This window comes from Manis pentadactyla, chromosome 3 (assembly GCF_030020395.1).
Source record: "Manis pentadactyla isolate mManPen7 chromosome 3, mManPen7.hap1, whole genome shotgun sequence".
Lineage (NCBI taxonomy): Eukaryota > Metazoa > Chordata > Mammalia > Pholidota > Manidae > Manis > Manis pentadactyla.
In genome coordinates this window covers 172,449,104-172,468,830 of record NC_080021.1, presented here as the reverse complement: position 1 = coordinate 172,468,830, position 19,727 = coordinate 172,449,104, and the positions used below count along the sequence as shown (strand labels likewise).

Below are 19,727 nucleotides of genomic sequence, written 5' to 3'. Positions count from 1 at the left end.
CATAAAGTCATGGGCTGCCAACCTCACGGGGTTTCAGGCAGTGAGCAGTGGAGCCCCAGCCTCCAGGTCTTGGGTCATACCCAGCAGTGGGCTCTGAGCAATCCTGCTCCCCTGGATGATTTAAGAGCAAGAGTTCCTTCCCTGAGAGAGGCCGTGGTGAGCAGCTCCATGGGGTGTAACAGAGCCAGGTAAGCAAGACAAAGGGAAGTCTGCCTGAGCAGCCTTCCACCAGAGTGAGGCCTGAGGGAGAGGAGAGAGTGTGTTGGCTAGCCTTTCTGCAGAAAGAGGACCTTGAGAACTAATCATTCACCACTCAGAGCACTCAGGAGTCCTGGAACTGAGAGCACACTGGCCAGCCCCCTCATCAGAGGACTGCCAGGAGTGCTGGGCACACATCTGCTCCTCAGGTTCGGTATCAGGCGCCTATAAGGTAGGCGGGGTGGAAAAGCAGAAGGAAGAGCGGGAAGGGCAGGGAGAAGGGCAGAGACACAGGGGAACCTGGAACAGTTACTGTTTGGAGCGGCTGGAGCTTACCAGCATGTGGGCAATGGTGCCTGCAGATAAGAGGGCGTGAAGGGGAGGGAAGAGGCCAGATTGTCCTAAAGAGTTTGAATTTCATCTTGAAGGCAATATATTTTTACTTTCAAATGGGGAGGAGGAATTTCACACACAGCCTACCACATAGTAAATGCTCATTCATTATTGGATGGATGAATTAAAGAAGAAATGAATCCAGGTCCTACTAAGGCTTCAATTTCATCAGTGTATTAAATTTGGGAAGCCTTGCTCAGTTTTTAGCTATAATAATAAGACCACCTACCATTCACTGAGTGCTTATAACAAGCACTGTCTCACTGGCTCTCAAATTTGGCTGTACACTGGAACTACCTACAGACATTTTTGAAACAGTGATGGAAAGCTCCCACAACAAGCCATTCTGATTTAATGGATCTGGGTGCTGCCTGGCACTGGCATTTTTGAAACTGCCAGCAATTCTAACAAGTAGCCAAGTTTGAGCCCCATGGCCCTGTCCCATTTAATCGTCACAATGACCTCATGAGGTAGACTGTTGCTAATCTCTGTTGTGCAAATAGCCCTGTTGGGATGTTGGGTGGTCTGTGTATTTATGAAAGAGAAATTGAGGGGCTGTATGTGAGTCAAGGCAGAGCTGTCAGCTGTCAGACTTGCTTAGTCTTATTGTTGAGACTTGGGCGGCTTTATCACAGAGGAAGAAGGCCTGGGCTGGTGTCTACCCACGGTTAGAGGCACAGTGGGAGGTGATGCCCTACATTCCTGGACCAGGAAAAGTGACAGCAAAAAAGGGCTAAAGAGGAAGATGGTGGCCATGCAGCTGAGGAAGGGTAGAAGAGTGAGTGCTGACAAGCTCTTCTCATTCTGCAGTACAGGCTCTTTTAGTAATTCTTTGTCTTCTCCAAGTAATGACTCAGCATCTTACTACGCTGATGGACAGTGACTGCAATGGGGTTGGGAGGGACTGCTAATATGAGTGAATGTTGAAACCACAATGCTGCTCATGTGAAACCTTTATAAGGTTACATATCAATGATACTTTAATATTAATAATAACTCTTTGTCTTCTCCAGAAGGACAAAACACATTCTACACAGCAATGCTTCTGTTAGCAATTGTGGAGGCTGGTTTAAAAGGCGGGAAAGTAGGAAAACCAAAATTTTCATGAGTTTTTTCCCTGTGACTCTCTGCAGGCAAGGATTGCATTAAACAGTAGGCCCAGTCACCACAGTGGATATGGCCTCCAAGGGGACGGGGGTGGGGATGGGGAAGCTTCTTCAGTTCCATGTTGCCTAAGATCTACTCTACCCAACAATTTTTCCTACAAATGACTCCTGCGTTCATTAGGCCTCCTCTGGTTTTAAGTCCAGCCTGATGGCGAGTCAGCAAGGATGTATCAAAATGGTGCAGGACTATCTCACCTCACAGTACAAAACAGGTAGTAACGGGGGTGGCAGTTTGCCGATGTAGTTTGCAGCCCCGGCTCCAGAATTACCTCAAGAACTTGAAAAATTTCAATTGTCCTGACCAATAAGTCAGAAGCGCCATGAGCGAGGACAAAGCAGCACTTTTCAGAACCTCCTCAGATGACTCTCACATGCAGCTGGGTTGAGCAGTATTGTACTAGAGTAAGAATAGAAGCACAAATGTTGAGGACTTGCTATGCAATGCCTTAGTCTGAGGAGTAAGTCATTTGAATTTCACAACTCAATGAGGTGGCACAATTCTCTCCACTTCACAGATGTGTGGGCTGAGGTACATGGAGGCTTAAGTAGTCCAAGAGGCCCTCACGAGATCTGATGTGGGTCTTGAAGGATGTGGGTGCTGGAGAACAGCTGGGAAAGCATTGATGGGCGGCAGGAACATCACGGCAGGTCAGGATAGAGCAGGGTGCAGTGGGCCAGAGGGAGCTAATATTTAGTAGCATATGACCAGGTGATCAAGAGACTCTGGGGACACTCAAGCTTCCTGCAGGAGTCACTTCACCCCTGGGCAGGGGATGTGGCCTCCATAGGAGTGCCTGTGTGGCAACCGTGTGGCACCTGACTATTAGGAGTACAGTCATACTATTCTTAACCAAAGCTGCAACAAAAGAATTGAGGTCGACAGAACACTGTCCCTAAGCCCAGAGTGTGGCTCAGATGGTAAAGGTGCCACTCATTCTCATAGAGAACTAGTCTGGGAAATCCAAGGTCAGCAAGGGTTAAGTGACTGTGGGTGTTACAGACCATTTACAGGGAATAATTCTTAGCCCCTCTGCATGACATTCAGACTCATCCATGAGCTCTGTTCCCTGAAAAGGACTCAGAACAAGGGGTTCAGTGACCAAGCCACTAGCTATAATCATCCCTAGAACCTAGGTTAAGTCTTGAAATGCAAAAGAAAAAAAAAACAGGGCCTCAAGAACTAACTTGAAGAGACTCCCACTAGCCAAAGATGGAATGATTTTATTATAAATGATAACCAGAATGGCTTGACATCCATCAGATATGTTTAAATCCATGAGTTCACAATTACATATATCTGGTCCTTTTTTGGAGGATTCTTAGAGTGGTAAACAAGGAAGAATCAAAGACTTATCCTGCCCTCCCTATATAATCTTTGTCACCAAATACTAGATGAAGGGAATTTTTTCTTCATTAAAAATACTCCAACCATTAAATCAAAAAAGGAATGACAGAATATCACCACTTTGCAAATGCCAGTGAATTACTAGGTATAGACCTGCAGCATCAGTGGCTGCTCACATCACTTGCACCATGAGAAGAGAGTGGCCAGACAGGAAGAGCCTCCCATAGTTTTGCCAAAGGAATCAAACCTGAGTCCAAGTCTGTCTCTAGATCCAGCTTACCACTGCCAGAGCTTGCTGAGCTATTCGCCCATATGCAGTTAGCAAATCCAGACTGGGGGCCTCTACAGGTCACAAAAACCAGGTTCTTCTACAGTAGAGTAAAAGGAAACTTAAAAAGATGGTAGGAAAACCCCCTGCGTTATAAAATAAAAGATTGAAAGGGATGTAAGACATATCAAAGCTTTTAAAAAGTCCCAAATGAAACTGGTGTCTATGGATGCACATTTGGGTGAGGAAAAGAAAGAACTACAAAAGTAGGAGACTGATTACATGTCATGGATAAAGGATAGGAAATGTACTTGGAATGGAGGCAAAGGTCTGTTTCCTGACCTAGTGGTGGTTACACAGGGGTGTGCCTAATTCATGAAGTCACACATTTGTATGGTTTTCTGTATTTGTACTTTTTTTTAAATAAGAAAGCAGAGTGGTGCTGGTGAGTTGCAGCCCTGAAGGAGAGCTCCCCACCCCTCAGTGAGGCTATAATGCTGGTATCTGGGGCCATGGGGCAGGAGGCCAGTTGACAACAGTCACTGTGGATGAGCAACCATTACAGAAGCACAAGTGTGTGGCTGGCCAACGCCTTGGCAACCATAAACACTTTGAATTGTTTTTAAAAATACTACCTCGATTTCAGTGACTCAGGGATGCTTCTAGCCTTCTGGGATGCTTCCCTACCACCACTGCCCCCTCCAATTCCCATTCATTAATTACTTCTATAAGTATTGGCAACTCATTATATGAAAGGCACTATGCAAAGCACTGAAGATTCAATAGAGAAAAAGACAGACACACTCCCTGCTCCCTTGAAGTTTATATCCCAGTGAAAAGAAACAAGTAAACTGATTAAATATAATAATTACAAATATTGACACGTTCCAACAAGGAAATAAGCAATGTGTCAGCACAGAGAGAAATGGGGAATGTAGAGTGCTACCCTAGCTCAGTGGGCGAGGGAAGACCACAGGAGAAGCAATGTGTAATCTGGGACCTGAAAAATGAGTAAGACTTGGTTATGATTAGAGCAGGTGGAACATTCCAGAAGGTGGAAGCAAAAAGGCACTGAGGTAAGAAAGGGGCTGACAGATTTGAAGAGCTGAAAGAAAATCATTGTGGCTGCAGTTGGTGAGTGAGGGGCATGTGGCACAAGTTCAGAATGGAGAAAGGACGGGACCCAATTCTGCAGGGCCTGGAGGTCACAGTAAGAAGTTTGGGGGTTTTTTGTAGGAGCAGTGGGCAGCTACATTAGGTTTAAAGCTGGGGAGTGGCATGATATATATTTTTTAAGACTACATACATCCTGCTGCTACATGAAGAATACATCAGACAAGAGGAGAGAGGTGAGAGCGGGGAGGGTGGGGTGGTGGCCCAGGCGGGAGGGTGCTGGCTTGGGGGACAAGGGCAGCAAAGCAGGTGGATTCAAGAGATGTTATGGCAGCAAGACCAGCAAGACCTGCTGATGGACTGCTGGGGGTCAAAGGGTTCGAGGAGGGAAAGGACTGGATACCCAAGAAGAGAAGGATTGGATATGAGTTTGTAGCTCTGTGTAGTCGTCAATATACAGATGACATTTGAGTTGGGACCAGATGGGTTTACTGAGTTGAGAGCACAGAAGACAAAATGAAAACTAGAATGGAGGTCTAGGAGCATCCTGAACAAACACCACCATTTAGAATGTGTGTTGGCAAACGTTTTCTTTAAAGGCTGAGAGTAGTGCTTTGGGCATTGTGAGCGATACCGTTTCCTGCCACAACTGCCTACTTTGCTGCAGGTAAGCTGCTGTACACCACATGCACACAAATGAGTGTAGCTGTATCCCAATGACACCTTGTGGGCAGTGAAATCTGAATTTTGTATGATTTTCAGATGTCGTGAAATATTCTTTTGCTGTTTTTTTTTTTCTGACCCATTAAAAAATTACGAAAATCCATTCTTTGCTTGTGAGCACTAGGGCAACAGGAGGTGGGCCAATTTGGCCTGTGGGACATAGTTTACCCACCTCTGGTTTAGAAGTCAGAAGAAAGGGTCAGTGGGGACTAGAGGAATGGCTGCGTGGTAGCATGAAAAGGCACATCCCAGCCCTCTCTGAAAGAGGAACTCCAACAGTGATTAAGGTCACCAGGTGGTCAGACAGAAAGCACCATGAGCAGCTGTAGAAAAACCAGAGTGACCGTGGGAGAAAGGCTAGTCTGCCGGACGCTTCCAGGGCTCAGGTAGGTGAAAGACCTCAAGACTTGTGATTCTGCTGGCTGAAAACTTTGAGCCAAAGCCTATTTTCATAACCAGGGCAATCATCCCCACACCCTTAATTCTTCTTATCCCAGCTGATGGAAAAAGGACAAAGGAAATGGAATATGTAAAATATTGTAAATCTGAGGCTTTTTTTTTTTTTTTTACTATGGGGATGGGGAAATTAAAAGGAACCAGTGCTTATTGATGATGATAGTAATGCTAGGCAGGCTGGGGATGGCAGAATTCTAAGCACCTGTTACGGGTTGAACTGCATCCCCCAAAATTCACGGGTTGAAGTCCTAGCCCCCAGAACTTCAGAATATGACTTTATTTTGATAGGGTCATAGCAGATGTAATTAAATTCATGTTGGAAGAGGGTGGACCCCTAATCCAACATGACTGGTGTCCTTATAAAGGGGGGAAGTTTGAACACAGACACACAGGGGGCACAACCATGTGAAAGGGAGACAGATTGGGGTGACACCTCTACAAGCTGAGGAATGCCAAAGAAGGCCAGCAAACCACCCCAGAAGCAAGGGGAGAGGCACGCAGCAGATTCTTCCTCGGAGCCCCCAGAAGGAATCACCGTGCCAACACCCTAATGTCAGACTTCTAAACTTCAGAACTGCGAGACAATAATTCTGTTGCTTAAGCTACCCAGTTTTGAGTACTTGTTAGTGTAGCCCTAGAAAGTGAACACAGCACCCAAGGTCCTTGCCCCTAAGTGTCCACACTCCATATAATCCCCTTTCCTTGAGTTGGAGTGGGGCTAGTGAATATGAAGCATTGTGTTATATGTTATATCCTTTCATTATGTTAAATGGCAGAAGAGATTTTGCAGATATAATTAAGTCTCCTAATCACCTGGCTTTGAGTTAATCATAAGGAGATCATCCTGGGTGGGCCCGACCTAATCAGGTGAGCCCCTAAAAGGAATCGGGCCCTTCTCTAAGAGCTATTCAAAGTATGAGAGTGTAAGGGCCTACAGGGAGGGTCCGGTGGCCTCTAGGCACCGAAAGATCCCCTAGCCAAGAGCTGACAAGAAAACAGGACTGTCAGTCCTTCAACCACAAGTAACTGAATCCTAACAACAGTGTGAATAAGCCCAGAAGGGAAACAAAGAGCTCCAGATGGGCAAACATCCTGACGGACACCTTGATTTCAGTTTTGTGAGACCCTGAACAGAGGAGCCAGCCTCACCGCACCTGGACTTCTGATCTCCAAGCTGGGAGACAGTGAGTCAGGTGGTGGCTTGAACTGCTGAACTTACAGTATTGTGTTATGCTGCAACAGAAAACCCATACATATTCTAAGCTCCGTACTGTGAGAATAATAAAGTTTTTAAATGACCTAAATGCAGTAGTGTAATGGGGATTTCTTTTTTATTAGAATATTACTCATAAATAAGAAAAAAGTTAACAGTAGCAAAACACTTCAGATTTCCAATGCAGAACAGGGAAAAGTTTTCAAATATGTTAAAAATAATTCTAATTGTTATCCATTGGTAAGAGCACTCAATTGAAAAGAGGTCTTCTGTATCTGAAGAAGCACCCCCTCACCTTTCAGGCTCCAAATACACGTGGCTTAATAGAGGCTATTTGAGGATGAGGAGGGAATTATCTTCTTCCTCCTACTCTTACCCCCCCAGGAGCAATTAGTGACAAGGAACAAAGTAAAACTACATGCCTCTTTTTCTAAGTCTTGGGAGAAAGGAGCCACGTGGAGTAGGGAGGTACCCCAGGCAATGTCTGCATCACAGGAATAATTTGACAAAACCAAGCAGTCCATTAAATCACCAGTGGATTTAAACCCAGCATATAAGTACTTTGACCAAGTTTGACCAAGAGAACTGGGAGGTTAGACAACAAAGTAGTATTTATTGAGCACCTCAATCCATTGGGTCCAGAACAGGATACTCTTACACTATATTTCAGTTAATCCTCGTGTCTATCTGTGTGGTTCTCCAAAGAAACAGAACCAATAGGATATGTGTGTGTGTGTGTGTGTGTGTATGGAGAGAACAAGAGAAAGACCTATTATAAGGAATTGGCTCATGAATTTATGTACACTGGCAAATCCAAAATCTGCATGTTGCACTGGTGGCCTGGATTCCCAGGAGTGACAATGTTGCAGTTCGGCTCCAAAGGGTGTCTGCTCTAGAACCAGAAAGAGCTAATGTTGAAAGAGCAGGTGAAGTTCAAAGGCAGTCTGCCAGAAAATTCTCTCTTGCTGGAAGGAGGCTAGTCTTTTTGTTCTATTCAGGCGCCTTCAATTGATTAGATGAGGTCCACCCACATTATGAAGGGCATTCTATTTAAAGTTTACAGATTTAATGTTAATCTCATCCAAAACACTCTCACAGAAACACCCAGAATAAAATTTCACTAAATATCTTGGCACCCTGCAACCCAACCAACTCGACACAAAAAATTAACCATCACACCATCTGAAAGGTAAATATTGCCAAAAATTTGCAGATGAGGAAACAGGCCCAGAAGAATTAAGTGGCATACCCAAATAAGTAACTGGTTGGAGGTCAGGCTGCAGCCAAACTCTAGTCTCTGCCCCAGAACGTTGGCGGTGGCGGGTGAGCATCACTGAATCTCACCTGGGAAGAAAATAGTTTTTCCACCTATATTAATAACCTTTAAACTAGCCTTCAATCAGCTAGCAAGATGTGAACCCGTACTGTGTGGTGAACTGTCAGGAAACTGAAATATCATCTTGGAGACAAAAATCAAAATGGTCTTTATTTTCTCTCTGGTGCAGGTGCTGGGAGGGTGGGGGGTGGGGTTGAGTCACTCCCCTGAGTGACACCAGAAGTGGCTGGTGGTGCTGGGACCCAGCCCCAGGCCCATCCACCCCTCCTGCTGGAAGAACAACTCCCTTCCAGGGGAACCGGGAGATCAAGCACTCAGCAAGATGAGCACTTGCATCAAAAAATTTTCCTTCTGTGAGGGGGCTTGCTGCTGAGGTCCCTTGCGACAAGACAGCAGGAGTTCCAACAGCTTCTTTCAGGAGGCTCTCGGCAGGAAATAGCCCTCAGGACAAGCCCCTAGGCAAATGGCTCAGGCCCCATCCTGCTTCCCCTTCACCTTCCCCATACAACACTACTTGGCTTGGTGCTTCTAGCAGGGTGTCGGGCTGAGATCCACCCCCTCAGGAAGCCGACTTCCTCCTCCACCTCCAGCCCCCATCCATCATTTGTGCCACCGTGCAACCCCTGCCTGCCTCCTCCAGAGGTGGGCGGTGGGACCACTGGTGACACCTAGTGGCCGAGGTGGCAACAGCAGCCAGAGAGTCAGGACTGGTTTTTCTCTCCTGAGGGTGAGAATAACCACAACGATCCTCGCACAGAGGAAGCCCAGAGGGTTTAGGGAGTTTCCAGAAGGAAGAACTCCTGCACAAGAGAAGAGGAAGAGACAGGTTAAGGGCTCATAGTCATGTGGTTTGATTATTAAAAGGAATGTCACTTCATTTGTAACTCTAAACTGGTCAAGGGGCATCTAGGTTAAAAAGCATAGAAAAGCTGATGGTCTTTTCTCGATTCTGGTCCCTGGAAAAGGGCCAAATGAAGACTTCCAGGATCAGACCCCTTCCCACCCCTCCTCCATGTAACTTCACTGTCCACTGTCCACCATGCTTGGTAGCCACTACTCATTTATTTAAATTGAATTGACTTAAAAACTCAGTTCTTCAACTGCACTAGTCACATTTCAATCGCTCAGTAGCCACATGTGGCTGGTGCTAACATGCCAGATGGTGCAAATTATAGAACATTTCCATCATGGATATGGTTATCATGGATAAATGCTGGTCTGCGGACCAGGGTTTTTTCCCCTGGTGTCTTTTAAATTATTTTTTCATCAGTTTTCTTTGGGAAGAAGAAAAGGGAGAAAACGGGGTAGAACTGTCATCTTGTTATACTTCATTAGCAGGGAGGCACAGATTGGCAGAGAAGGAATTGACACAAATTTGGCTTGAACTGAGTTTTTTCCAGATGCCCCGTTATTGCCTCTCTCTCCCGAGAACATGAGCCATGTAGGCGTGTGTGTTTCAGGCTCCATTTGTCGCTGGAGGTTAAGACAAGGCGTTCTCTCCATTCTTGCTCTTCTTCAAGAGAAATAACTTTTTCCTCAAACATATGACAAAGGATGCTTGGTGAAAAATGTTCAGAGTCCCCTGGTTTGAGATGAAGGAAGGCTCTTTTGGGACACAAACTAGCCAAGTTCTAAGGCAAAGAAGAAGCCTGAACCAGAGGCCATTGGACTGGCCACCGAGATCCAACCATCCCATGGGTCTCCTTGTACCTCATTCCTTTACTTGTTCAACCAATATTCACCAAGCACCCATTATGTGCCAGGCACTGTTCTAAGCTAAGGAATACAGCCACAGCTGAACACAGACCTTCCCTGATGGAGCTTGCATGGAAGCGGGTGACCCACGCACGATTTAAATAATGGTGCCACATCAGTATAATGGATCCAATTCACACACTTCAGATAATAACAACAGCTGCCTCGTTTTGAATTCATAACCCCACCATTGTTCTCTGTGCCAAGCACTGAGCCCTCTGTTCACCCTGGGCTCGCCAATCCTCACAGCAGCCATGTGGGGTCTCCAGTATTATTCTCATCTTCCATATGTGCAAACACATTCAGATATAAAGTTGTCCAAAGCCACACCACTGGTACTGGGATGCACCAGCATTCTAACTCTGGTCTCACTAATTCCATATAGTAGGAACAAGGTATATGATGTCAGGAGATCTGAGTTCCAGGCTCAGCTTTGTTACCAAGCAGCTGTGAGGCCACTGAGCTAATCCAGGAATCTTTCTGAGCTCACTTCTTCCTGTGTAAAATGAAGATGTGATACAAGAGATTTAAGATCCCTTACAGTTCAAACACTCAATGGCCTTACAAGGCTACAAAGGACCCAGAGAGGAAGAGATGAAAAGACCTAGACTCCCCAGTGAGAAAGGCAGATTCAGTGCCATGCGCCCCACGGTGGGAAAGCAGAGGTTGACATGGAAGCAGAGGAAGAGCACATGAGCCCACCTTGGTAATGTGGTTTGGGGGGTAATCAGTGGAAAGCTTCCTGGAGGAGGTGATAAGTGAACAGAGTCCTGAAGGAAAGTAGAAATAAAGGTGCTAAATATGTGGGAAGGGGAGAAAGCTATGCTAGGCAAAGGGAATAGAAGTACTGGAGCCTAAAGGGAGGGGAGGCAGTGTGGATGGGGTGCAGTTTGGAAGGAGACAAGGGGACCTAGAGAAGGACCGGCTGGTGGAGTTCATAAGCCTGCCCAGAGATATCCCCTTGAGCCAGAGGTACTGTGTAATCACTAAACATTCCTGGCTCTCTTGTCTGTATCAGCAAGGTCACTTGTCACCAGCTAGAGCTGTTATTCACTGAAGAGCACTGTGGGTATTTGTCCTCTGCTTTTATACATACCCATTCCCAGTCTACAAAGCTGTTCCACCTGCCCAGACTCACAAAGCCATTACAGAGGTGGGGCCAGAGCTCCCCAGGTTCAAGTCAGAGCTGCACCTCTCTTCCCCAGTCAGCCTGTCAAACCCAGTGGTTGGTTAACACAATTCTGGGGAAAACTAGAAGTAAGAGGACTTCTATTAAGAATGGCTTTGGAAGGAACTGGGGTACCATCCTGGACTCCAGACCGAAGGAGTGGAAGTGTGGAATCAAAAGGTGCTCTGGTGAACATTTCTCCCCCATTGCTCCTCCAGGTTAGCTCAATTTTAGAACACATTTGTGGTTCTCAGAATGGCACATCCCCTTGGGCTTACCAGAATTTTCTACAAGGCTTTTTCACACTTTGCATAGGCTATTACTAAGATTCTGTGCCCTCATCGCCCCAAGGCTTTTCCTCTCCACATGCTCATATGCTTCCCTTCCTGAAAGGAAACCAGCCTCTGTGACCAACAGGCACGTCAGGTGGGGACTGCAGAGAACCACCGTCTTGACCTCAAACGGGCACAACTAGCACCCACTTCAGGCTGCTGTGAGGACGTGATAACACTAAGGCTTGAGAAGGCCTTGAGGAGGCAGCCGTACCAGATACCAGGCACATGTATGGATGTTTGCTATTTTAAGGACAAGATCAGATTCAACCACTTAAAACATTTTTTAAACATTTGTGTGTTACATAACAATACCAGTATATAACTATATTCAAAGGCCTCACTTCCTTACCCAAATCTTCATCAATTCAATCATACAATCCCACACTGGCCATTAAAGAAGAAACAATTAGTCAATGACCTATTCACTGAATATCTGCAGATTACTTCATCCCATCCTCAAACGGACAAAGTACACAATCCTTGGCCCCAGTGATGAGCAGTGACCGTGACAATGGGTTTGTGCCTTAGACTGTGCTGTAAAGTAGACATATTGCTGTAAAATACAATTTTCAAGTGAAGGATTTATGTCTTGACCCCTATTTCATGATCTGTGACATAATTCCTTCACCAGCGGATTAGGTGTCTAGAGGCAGCAAACATTTTCAATCCCGCAGCAAACAAAATGAAGTTTCACACATTCCAGTTGTTTTTGATGCTATCGACCAAATTCTGGCTAATACATTGTGATATACAGCCTAGAACTGCAAAGGGGAAAAGATTCTTGAGGTCGCCTGATCCTGAGTTCTTGTGCCTTCCTTCATGTAAGATTAAGCCACAGACTCCATCACCAGCATACTTAGAGCACACTCACATTCTCAGGACAATGAAAGGCTTGACACCTCCTTTACCCCAGATTGTGGCTCATTCTAGACAGCCTGAACAAATTCCCCAGTTCAGCATCTTAGAGTCACACACTGTTGCTCCTGGACACACCTGGGGAGTCAGTCAGTTCTCTGCTTTTCAAATTATGCTCCTTTGATACTTATGAGAATCATCCCAGGGCAGTTTATATACGGAACCAAAATAATTGAATGGATCAGAAATGCCACTGACATTTGTTTTATATATTGGCTCCAATGTTAAAAACAATTTCTGCTGCTAAAAATAGATTAAAAACTCCTGCACTAGTTCTGCCTCTCTTCATTAAAGAAAATAAAACAAAGCCTAAGAGAGAAGAGCTGAAAGTAAGACCCAGGTCTCCTGGCTTCTTTCTCTACCATCCTGGCTATCCCCTTTATAGTTGCCACATCCAAGCTACGAGATTTGATTAGCTGCTCCAACCCCAGCATTGAATAATCAAATGACTTACCAATGTACTGAGTACCTCTTGACTCCCAGGCATTTGCTGAAGGCATAATCAGGTGGGATGTTCAGTTTAGCTGCAGGAGTCAGACAAACTGAAATAACAGTTGCCTAAACAAAATTTTATTTCTCTATCACATAGGCAGCCCAGGGTTGGTATAGAAACTACATAAAACTTCTAGGAATCTAAGCTCCTTCTAATCTATCACTCTGTCATCCTAAGGGTATGATGTTTGTCCTCATGTTTCAAAATGGCAACTAGAGCTCCAGCCACCACATTCACATTCCAGGAAACAGAACAGTGGAAGGGCAACATATAAAAGGAATAAATGGAGATATCAGTTGTTTTTAAAGGAGGTATATTAGGGTTTCCAGGGAGAGAGAACCAACTGGGTGGGTGGATGGGTGGATAGATACATACTTACATACATACATACATACATTTATTATGAGGAATAGGCTCATGAAATCATGGAGACTGAGAAGTCCCATATCTGCCATCTGCAAGCTGGAGGCCAAGGAAAGCCAGTGATGTAATTCCAGTCTAAGTTTAAAGGCCTGAGAATCAGAGGAGCCAATGGTGTTAAATCCCAGTCCGAATCTGATAGCCAGAAAACCAACACCACCAGTGTCTGAGTACAAGACAGGTGACAGTCCCAGCTCAAGCAGAGAGCAAATTCACCCTTCCTCTATCTTTTTTGTTCTATTCAGGCCCTCAACATACAGAATGATGACCACCCACACTGGTGGGGGATCTCTGTCACTCAGTCTATTAATTCAAATGCTAATCTCTTGCAGAAATGTCCTCACAGACACTTTCAGAAATAATGTTTTACAACTACCTGGCATCTCTTAACCCAGGTGACACATAAAATTAACCATCACAGGAAGTTTCCTGAAAGTTGCCACATATTAAAGAGTTCCATCCACATGTAAGATTTTGATTTGTATCTTTTCAAACAGAAGCAACTGAGGCTTTAAAAAAAAAAAGGCTACATTTTCCAACCTTTTATTCTAGACAGCCTTCTTCACAGCAGGAAGTTGGAGCTTCTATGGCAAAGAAAGAGGACGGAACTGATCTTGCGTAGGCAACTGGTAGTCTCTGTCACTCAAGGATTACTTCATTAATCCTCCTAACAGCCCTATGAAGTAACCTCTATTATTATTTCCATTTTACAAATGAGGAAACTGAGGCTTAATTCTTGACAACATCTCATTCTCAAAACCCCCAGCCATCACCTGACCGAAACTCCGATGTGACCCTGACCCAGAACTGCCCAGCCAAGCTGCTCCTTAATTCCTGACCCTCAGAAACTGACACATAGCAAATGTCTATTTTTGTTTTAAACCACTTAGTTTGGGGGTAATTTGTTACACGATCAATCACTCTATAGATTATGGTATCTGTCTTCCAAGAAGATTGCATTTTAACTGGGGCGTTTTGAGATGCTGTGCATGTAGCAGAAAAAAGCCCTGGGCTAGAAGTCAGAAGGCTGGAACCTGGGCCTGCTTCAACTTTAATAGCTATGTCACACTGAAAGGGGCCCTCGGGGGCACTGGGCCTTGAGTTCTCATTTTAAGCATTTTTTAAAGGGAAGGGGCCAAGTGTTGGACTAGATGGCCCCTCAGATCCCACCCAGCTTTAATGTTCTAGTGGTTGGAAGATGGATACTGTGGAGGCGAGCATGGCACCCCGGTCCAGGCCAGCAGCTGCTTTCTCCACAGCTCTCGGGACTGCAGCCTGTGGTCACTGGAGGAAGAAAAGGCCCCTACCCTCTCCTCAAGTGGACCCAGATCTCTACCTCGTGTGTCCAGCCTGCTGAGCCCCACTGCCCCCCACCTTGCACCACAGCTTTAACTGAACCCATGGAAGCTGTGGAACCTGCCAGCCCCTGTAGGTAGAAATCTAGGAAGAGAGTTATATGGGCCACAATTCAAACTCCCTGGAAAAGACTTTAGACTTAATTCATAACCAGCAACGGAAAGGGGAAGCTGAAATTGTTCAGGCCTCCTGGCCAGAGAAATCTCTCTAAACCAGTGGTTGTCAACCACGGGCATTGTTGTCCTCTGGGGGACATTTGCCAATGTTTGGAGACATTCTGGGTTGTCAGAAGGGGGGGGGTCGCTGTTGTCATCTCTGTGGGTGGAGGCCAGGGATGCTGCTAAACGAACATCCTACCGTTTACAGGATAACCACCACAACAGAGAACTATTCAGTATCAATAACTATCAGAGAGTATATCAATAGTCCCAAGGCTGGGAGACTGGCTCCACATGCAGGTACTCCAGAGCGAAGAACAACCGCTCAGAAAATAAGAAGCTCCCCCCAGAATGTCACAGGCCAAGGGTGCTGTTACTTGAGGGTGAGAAATGTGCAAGCAGATAAGGTTGGCCACCCTGCTGAGCCCTCTTTCTCCCAGCGAGGACCTCTGCCTCTGCTCTGTGCGGGTGCTTGCACCGGGTCTGGGCAGCTACTGGTGGAGCTTCTGAGTCAGAAATCCAGACGCTCAGGAGGGAACCAAACTGAAACTCCGGAGCAGAACCGCCCACAAGCAGAGCCTGGGTTTGTGGAACCTGAAACATTATACACTTTTGGGGTGTCTCTTTAAAGAAAATAGGAACAAGGCCTTGTGGACGGGGCCAGTGAGGCGCCCTGCAGCATGAATGCCGACCACTTTGTGGTAAACCTGCTCTCCGGAAGCCGGGGTTTAGGCTCCCCGCAGGGCGCGGCCCTGGCCCTCGGGGCAGGGTGCTGCAGCCAGCAGTCAGCCACGGCCGCTCCGCTCGGCCGCGAACACCCCTACGGCGCGCAACAGCACGGCCGGACCACTCTCTCCTACCTGCGCTGGAGGCAAGTTTCCTGGCCGCCGGGGCACCGGCTGCGCCTCGCCGTCCGGCCAGGCTGCGCTCTGCGCTGGGCGGCACTGCCCCCTGGTGGCGGCCCTGGAAGGCCCGCCCGCTCCTCCGGGCCCCGCGGCTGCAGATTCACCAGAGACCGCGCTCATCAGGCTCCCACCCCACCGCCGGCTTAGCCCAAGAGCATCCCGTCCCCACGGGTAGGAAGCGTCTCTCCAGCGTGGCCAAGCACAATCACAATGGGTCTCGCAGAGTCAAGCCCCCCTTTCTGATATTTTCAACTCCTGGGCACGACTCCTGCTAACCTAACACACACACACACACACACACACACACACACACACACACACACACACACACACACACACACAGACCAAACCAGGTGCAACTGACAAAGGCGCCATCCCGCCCCCCTGCGATCTCTTACCTGGCATTATCTTCCTCAACCCTTCAGCTTTCAATTTGGACACCACCTTCCAACCCAGGAAGACTTCCTTGACCAGCAAGGTATTCCTACCATACCCTGAACTTCTTGTTCTAGAATTTGATTGACTGAATGAATGAATGTAAACATCAGCCCATCAATTAATCTCATAGACACTGATTGCCAGATCAGCCCTGGGCTTGCCTCCCTCTGTACAAAGATGAAGTGATGGGGTAGCATGTGGCAGGCTCACTGTCCCCTGCCAGACACCCCAAATGTCCAGGACAGACGGCTTTTCTGCCATGTGAACTCCCAGGCAAGCTCCCTAAGACCCATTCTTTCTTACCTCAGCACACAAGTTTCCCCTCCTTAGTGCTACTACAACTCACTTTCTCAAGGTATTTTTCCACAGCTGGTTGTAGGGTGGGACGCACACTTCCCGGTTCAGATCGGGGAGCATGAAAGGTATTACAGGAAAGTCCAACATGCACCATGGAAGAGAAAGAGGAAGCCCTAGGTGTGCGGGTTTGTATGTGTGAAAGTAGGTGTGTGCATGTATGTATAGTGAGGGTCTGGCTGCTCTGAGACTTTAGATTCTGGTGCCTTTGGCTAAATATGTGGTAGGGGGGATCCCATGTTCTTGTCAATTGCAGGAAGGAGCTTGTGGGATAGTTTAGTAAGCTGAATATTGTCCCCCCAAATTCACATCCCCCTGGAATCTTAGAATGTGACCTTATTTGGAAATAGGGTCTTTGCAGATGTAGTTAGTTAAAAGAGGTCGTACCAGATGACAGTGGGCTCTAATCCCATGACTGCTGCCCTTATGAGAGAAAGGAGACAGAGAGTCAGACACAGAGCCCGGGCAAGAAACCACGTACCACTGGAGGCCAACATTAACTGCATCTACATGCCCACTGGAAGCCAGGAGAGAGTCATGAACCGTTCTCTTCCTCAGTGCCTCAGGAGAAACCAACTCTGCTGACACCTTGATTTCGGACTTCTGGCCTCCTGGACTGTGAGAATACACTGCTGTTTTAAGCCACCTAGTTGATGCTAATTTGTAACCGCAGCCACAGGAAACTCTGGCCCCATTTGGAAAAGGTGAGCATGTACAGTGACTCTGGGAGCAGGAACTGTGACATCAGACATCCTCCCTCTATCATTCACCAGCTTCATGCCCATAAGGAAGTCACTCCACCTGTTTCCACACCAAATATTGGTTTGCAATGCCTTGTGATAAGGTACCTGTAATAATATAAACCTGGCCTACACAGATGGTGCCCCATACATATATATCACATCCCTCCCACCCTTAACTCTTCCCACTCAGCACAGGGGACACAGTCCCTCTATTGCTGGCAGAACAAAGACAAGAAGCAGCCTAGGTTTGAGGGCAAGGGAAGAGTTTAGCCACTTCCAGCTCAGTGGTCTTGGGATAGATATTCAGCTCCACGGGGCCTTAGCACTTCATCCGGAATATGAAGATACTAAAACCTCCCTTGTATGGTTTGTTACAGCCACATTAAGGAAACAGTAATACTTCTAGGCAGTATACCCGTTCTTGCACTGGGCTGAGATTATATCATATTACACAAGGCTCATGGGCATCAGTTAAAGCTTAGAATTCTCCAACTCCAGCTCCTCCCTACCCCGACCTTCCCACTCTTTCCTGCCTGCCTCCCACTACTGACTCCTCTGTTACACAGGGATTTCAGCAGAATTAGCAGCCTTTCTCCCGCTCCACACGCTTGCTGCCACATTCATCATGGACCCCTTTGCAAATAGCCCATCACTAGGACAAGGCAGGCATTTGCTCAGCATTGGTTCGAACTGGATTCAGTCTTAAAGATTTGTTGGGTTGTACTGGCATTTGATTTGCGTAAACAGAGCTATTCCAAAAGGTTATTTCACTCCAGTGGGTTTAAAAAAACTTCCTCTCAAGTTGGTTTTACATGCAGGAAATATTTGCTTTATGGTATTTGGGAGATTTTTTAAATTCTAAGATCAAACACCTAGGGAATGAAGAATGAGTTGCTTGGGAAAGTGAAGAGTGGAAAAGAAATGCAAAGAGATTCTTGAGAAAAAAAATCCAGGGAAACATACTGGGACCCAGAGAGAGGCTGCGTAACTTGTAGGAGTTTGAGTTCTGGGATGATCAGCAACTGAGAAGGGCTTCCAGTGTGCCCCTGGGAGCAGTACCAGAAAAGGCCACAAGATGGAGATATTACTCCAAGAGTCCTTCCCGGTCCCTCCCATCCGGAGGTTACGCCGGTCTCTGTTCGTCGGCATCCCTCTCGAGCGATTGTCATCAGTGCCACCGTCCATTTTCTGTCTCTTCTGCTCCTGGCCTTCTGTTCCACCACTTTCCCATGACCAGCTCCAACACAAAAATAAACTCTACTGACTTTATTGCTACTTGTTACATTTTCTACATAGTGTGTTCTCTGTGCTCAATTGTAAAAGCTGCAGAATCAAATGTTTTAATGAGAAATATAAAACCAACCAATAAAAACTCATGTGATGTTGATCCTTCCCTTTTTGTGCATACCGAGAGACGCCTTCCTGGGAGCCTGGCATCACCAGGCCTGGAGACGGCCAGAGACAGAAGTGCCTGCTTGATACAAAGATAACACCTTAAGCTGGGAGACGTGGCTGCCGGCGGCCTCAGATGGGCAGGAAGGAAGCTGAGCCACATCCCAGAGAGAATGGAGGACAGACACCCAAATACCCAAATATTCCATTCAAGATACAGGATAAACCAGTGACTCTAAAAATCATCTATTTACAACTCTATTTGGGGGGAAAAAAAAAAAAGAAGAGAAGGAAATATACCAAAATATTATGTTTTTATTATTTATTATGGAAAAATTCAACAGTACAGAAATAGACTAGTAGACAGATCCAGATACCACCTTAAGGAGCATGTGAAACTAATAACCAGGAGAGAGGCTTGAGGAAGACGTTAAGTTCCCAGTTTGTTCAGAACACTCAAGATTAAGTTCCTAGCATCTTGGGTCTGCCCCCCCACCACTCCCCAGCCCCTGGTGATGTCAGGGGGCTGGAGGCTGGGGTGCTGGTCTTTGAGGGCAGTGGGCAAAGCGGAGCTGAGCTGTAGCCATACCAACTTCAGCACCAGAAAATATTTGAAACCTGGTTTAGCATCCTGTCACACAGGAGTTCTTTACCTGGGTGGCTTCTAGGGACATCTGAATGCCCAGAAAATTATATGATGGGCATTTCCTAGGGAGAAGACCCACTGCTTCTGTCAGATTGTCACAGGCTCTGTGGCAGCCTCTTGTCTCATCACCCTGGCCAGAGGGGAAAAAAAATCTTAAAAACCATTGTAATGATACTGATAATGCTGATCCAGTCTTCGCTGAGTGATATATTCTTACTACAGTTACTCTTTTATTACTATTGTTTTAAATAATTCTCTTTTAAATATGATGCCCTATGAATCATTTAGTAAAAATTCTGTCACAGGAAATTAGATAAATAGGTAGATACAGAAGTTTCCTGCTAAAGTCATTTACTATTTTGACATGTTACATGATCTTCCTTCATAAAGGAAGGATACAATCCAGTATAGATGAGTTGCTTTCTGTATTTGGGTTTT

General features: G+C 46.3%; 1 protein-coding gene and 1 long non-coding RNA gene across 3 annotated transcripts in view; both read right to left on the bottom strand.

The window, feature by feature from the left end:
• Positions 1 to 15,925, bottom strand: part of LOC130682996 (uncharacterized) — a 206,230-nt gene extending 190,305 nt beyond the window's left edge. For both annotated transcript variants that reach the window (XR_008996533.1, XR_008996534.1), the window contains exon 1: positions 15,672 to 15,925. This is a non-coding gene — a long non-coding RNA (uncharacterized LOC130682996). The remainder of the gene's footprint in view (positions 1 to 15,671) is intronic.
• A 3,015-nt stretch (positions 15,926 to 18,940) lies between these two features.
• The window catches only part of ACER2 (alkaline ceramidase 2), a 30,432-nt gene continuing 29,645 nt past the window's right edge, over positions 18,941 to 19,727 (bottom strand). The window contains exon 6 of the mRNA XM_057498731.1: positions 18,941 to 19,419. Coding sequence (XP_057354714.1) covers positions 19,377 to 19,419 — 43 coding nt within the window. The 3' untranslated portion in view covers positions 18,941 to 19,376. The remainder of the gene's footprint in view (positions 19,420 to 19,727) is intronic.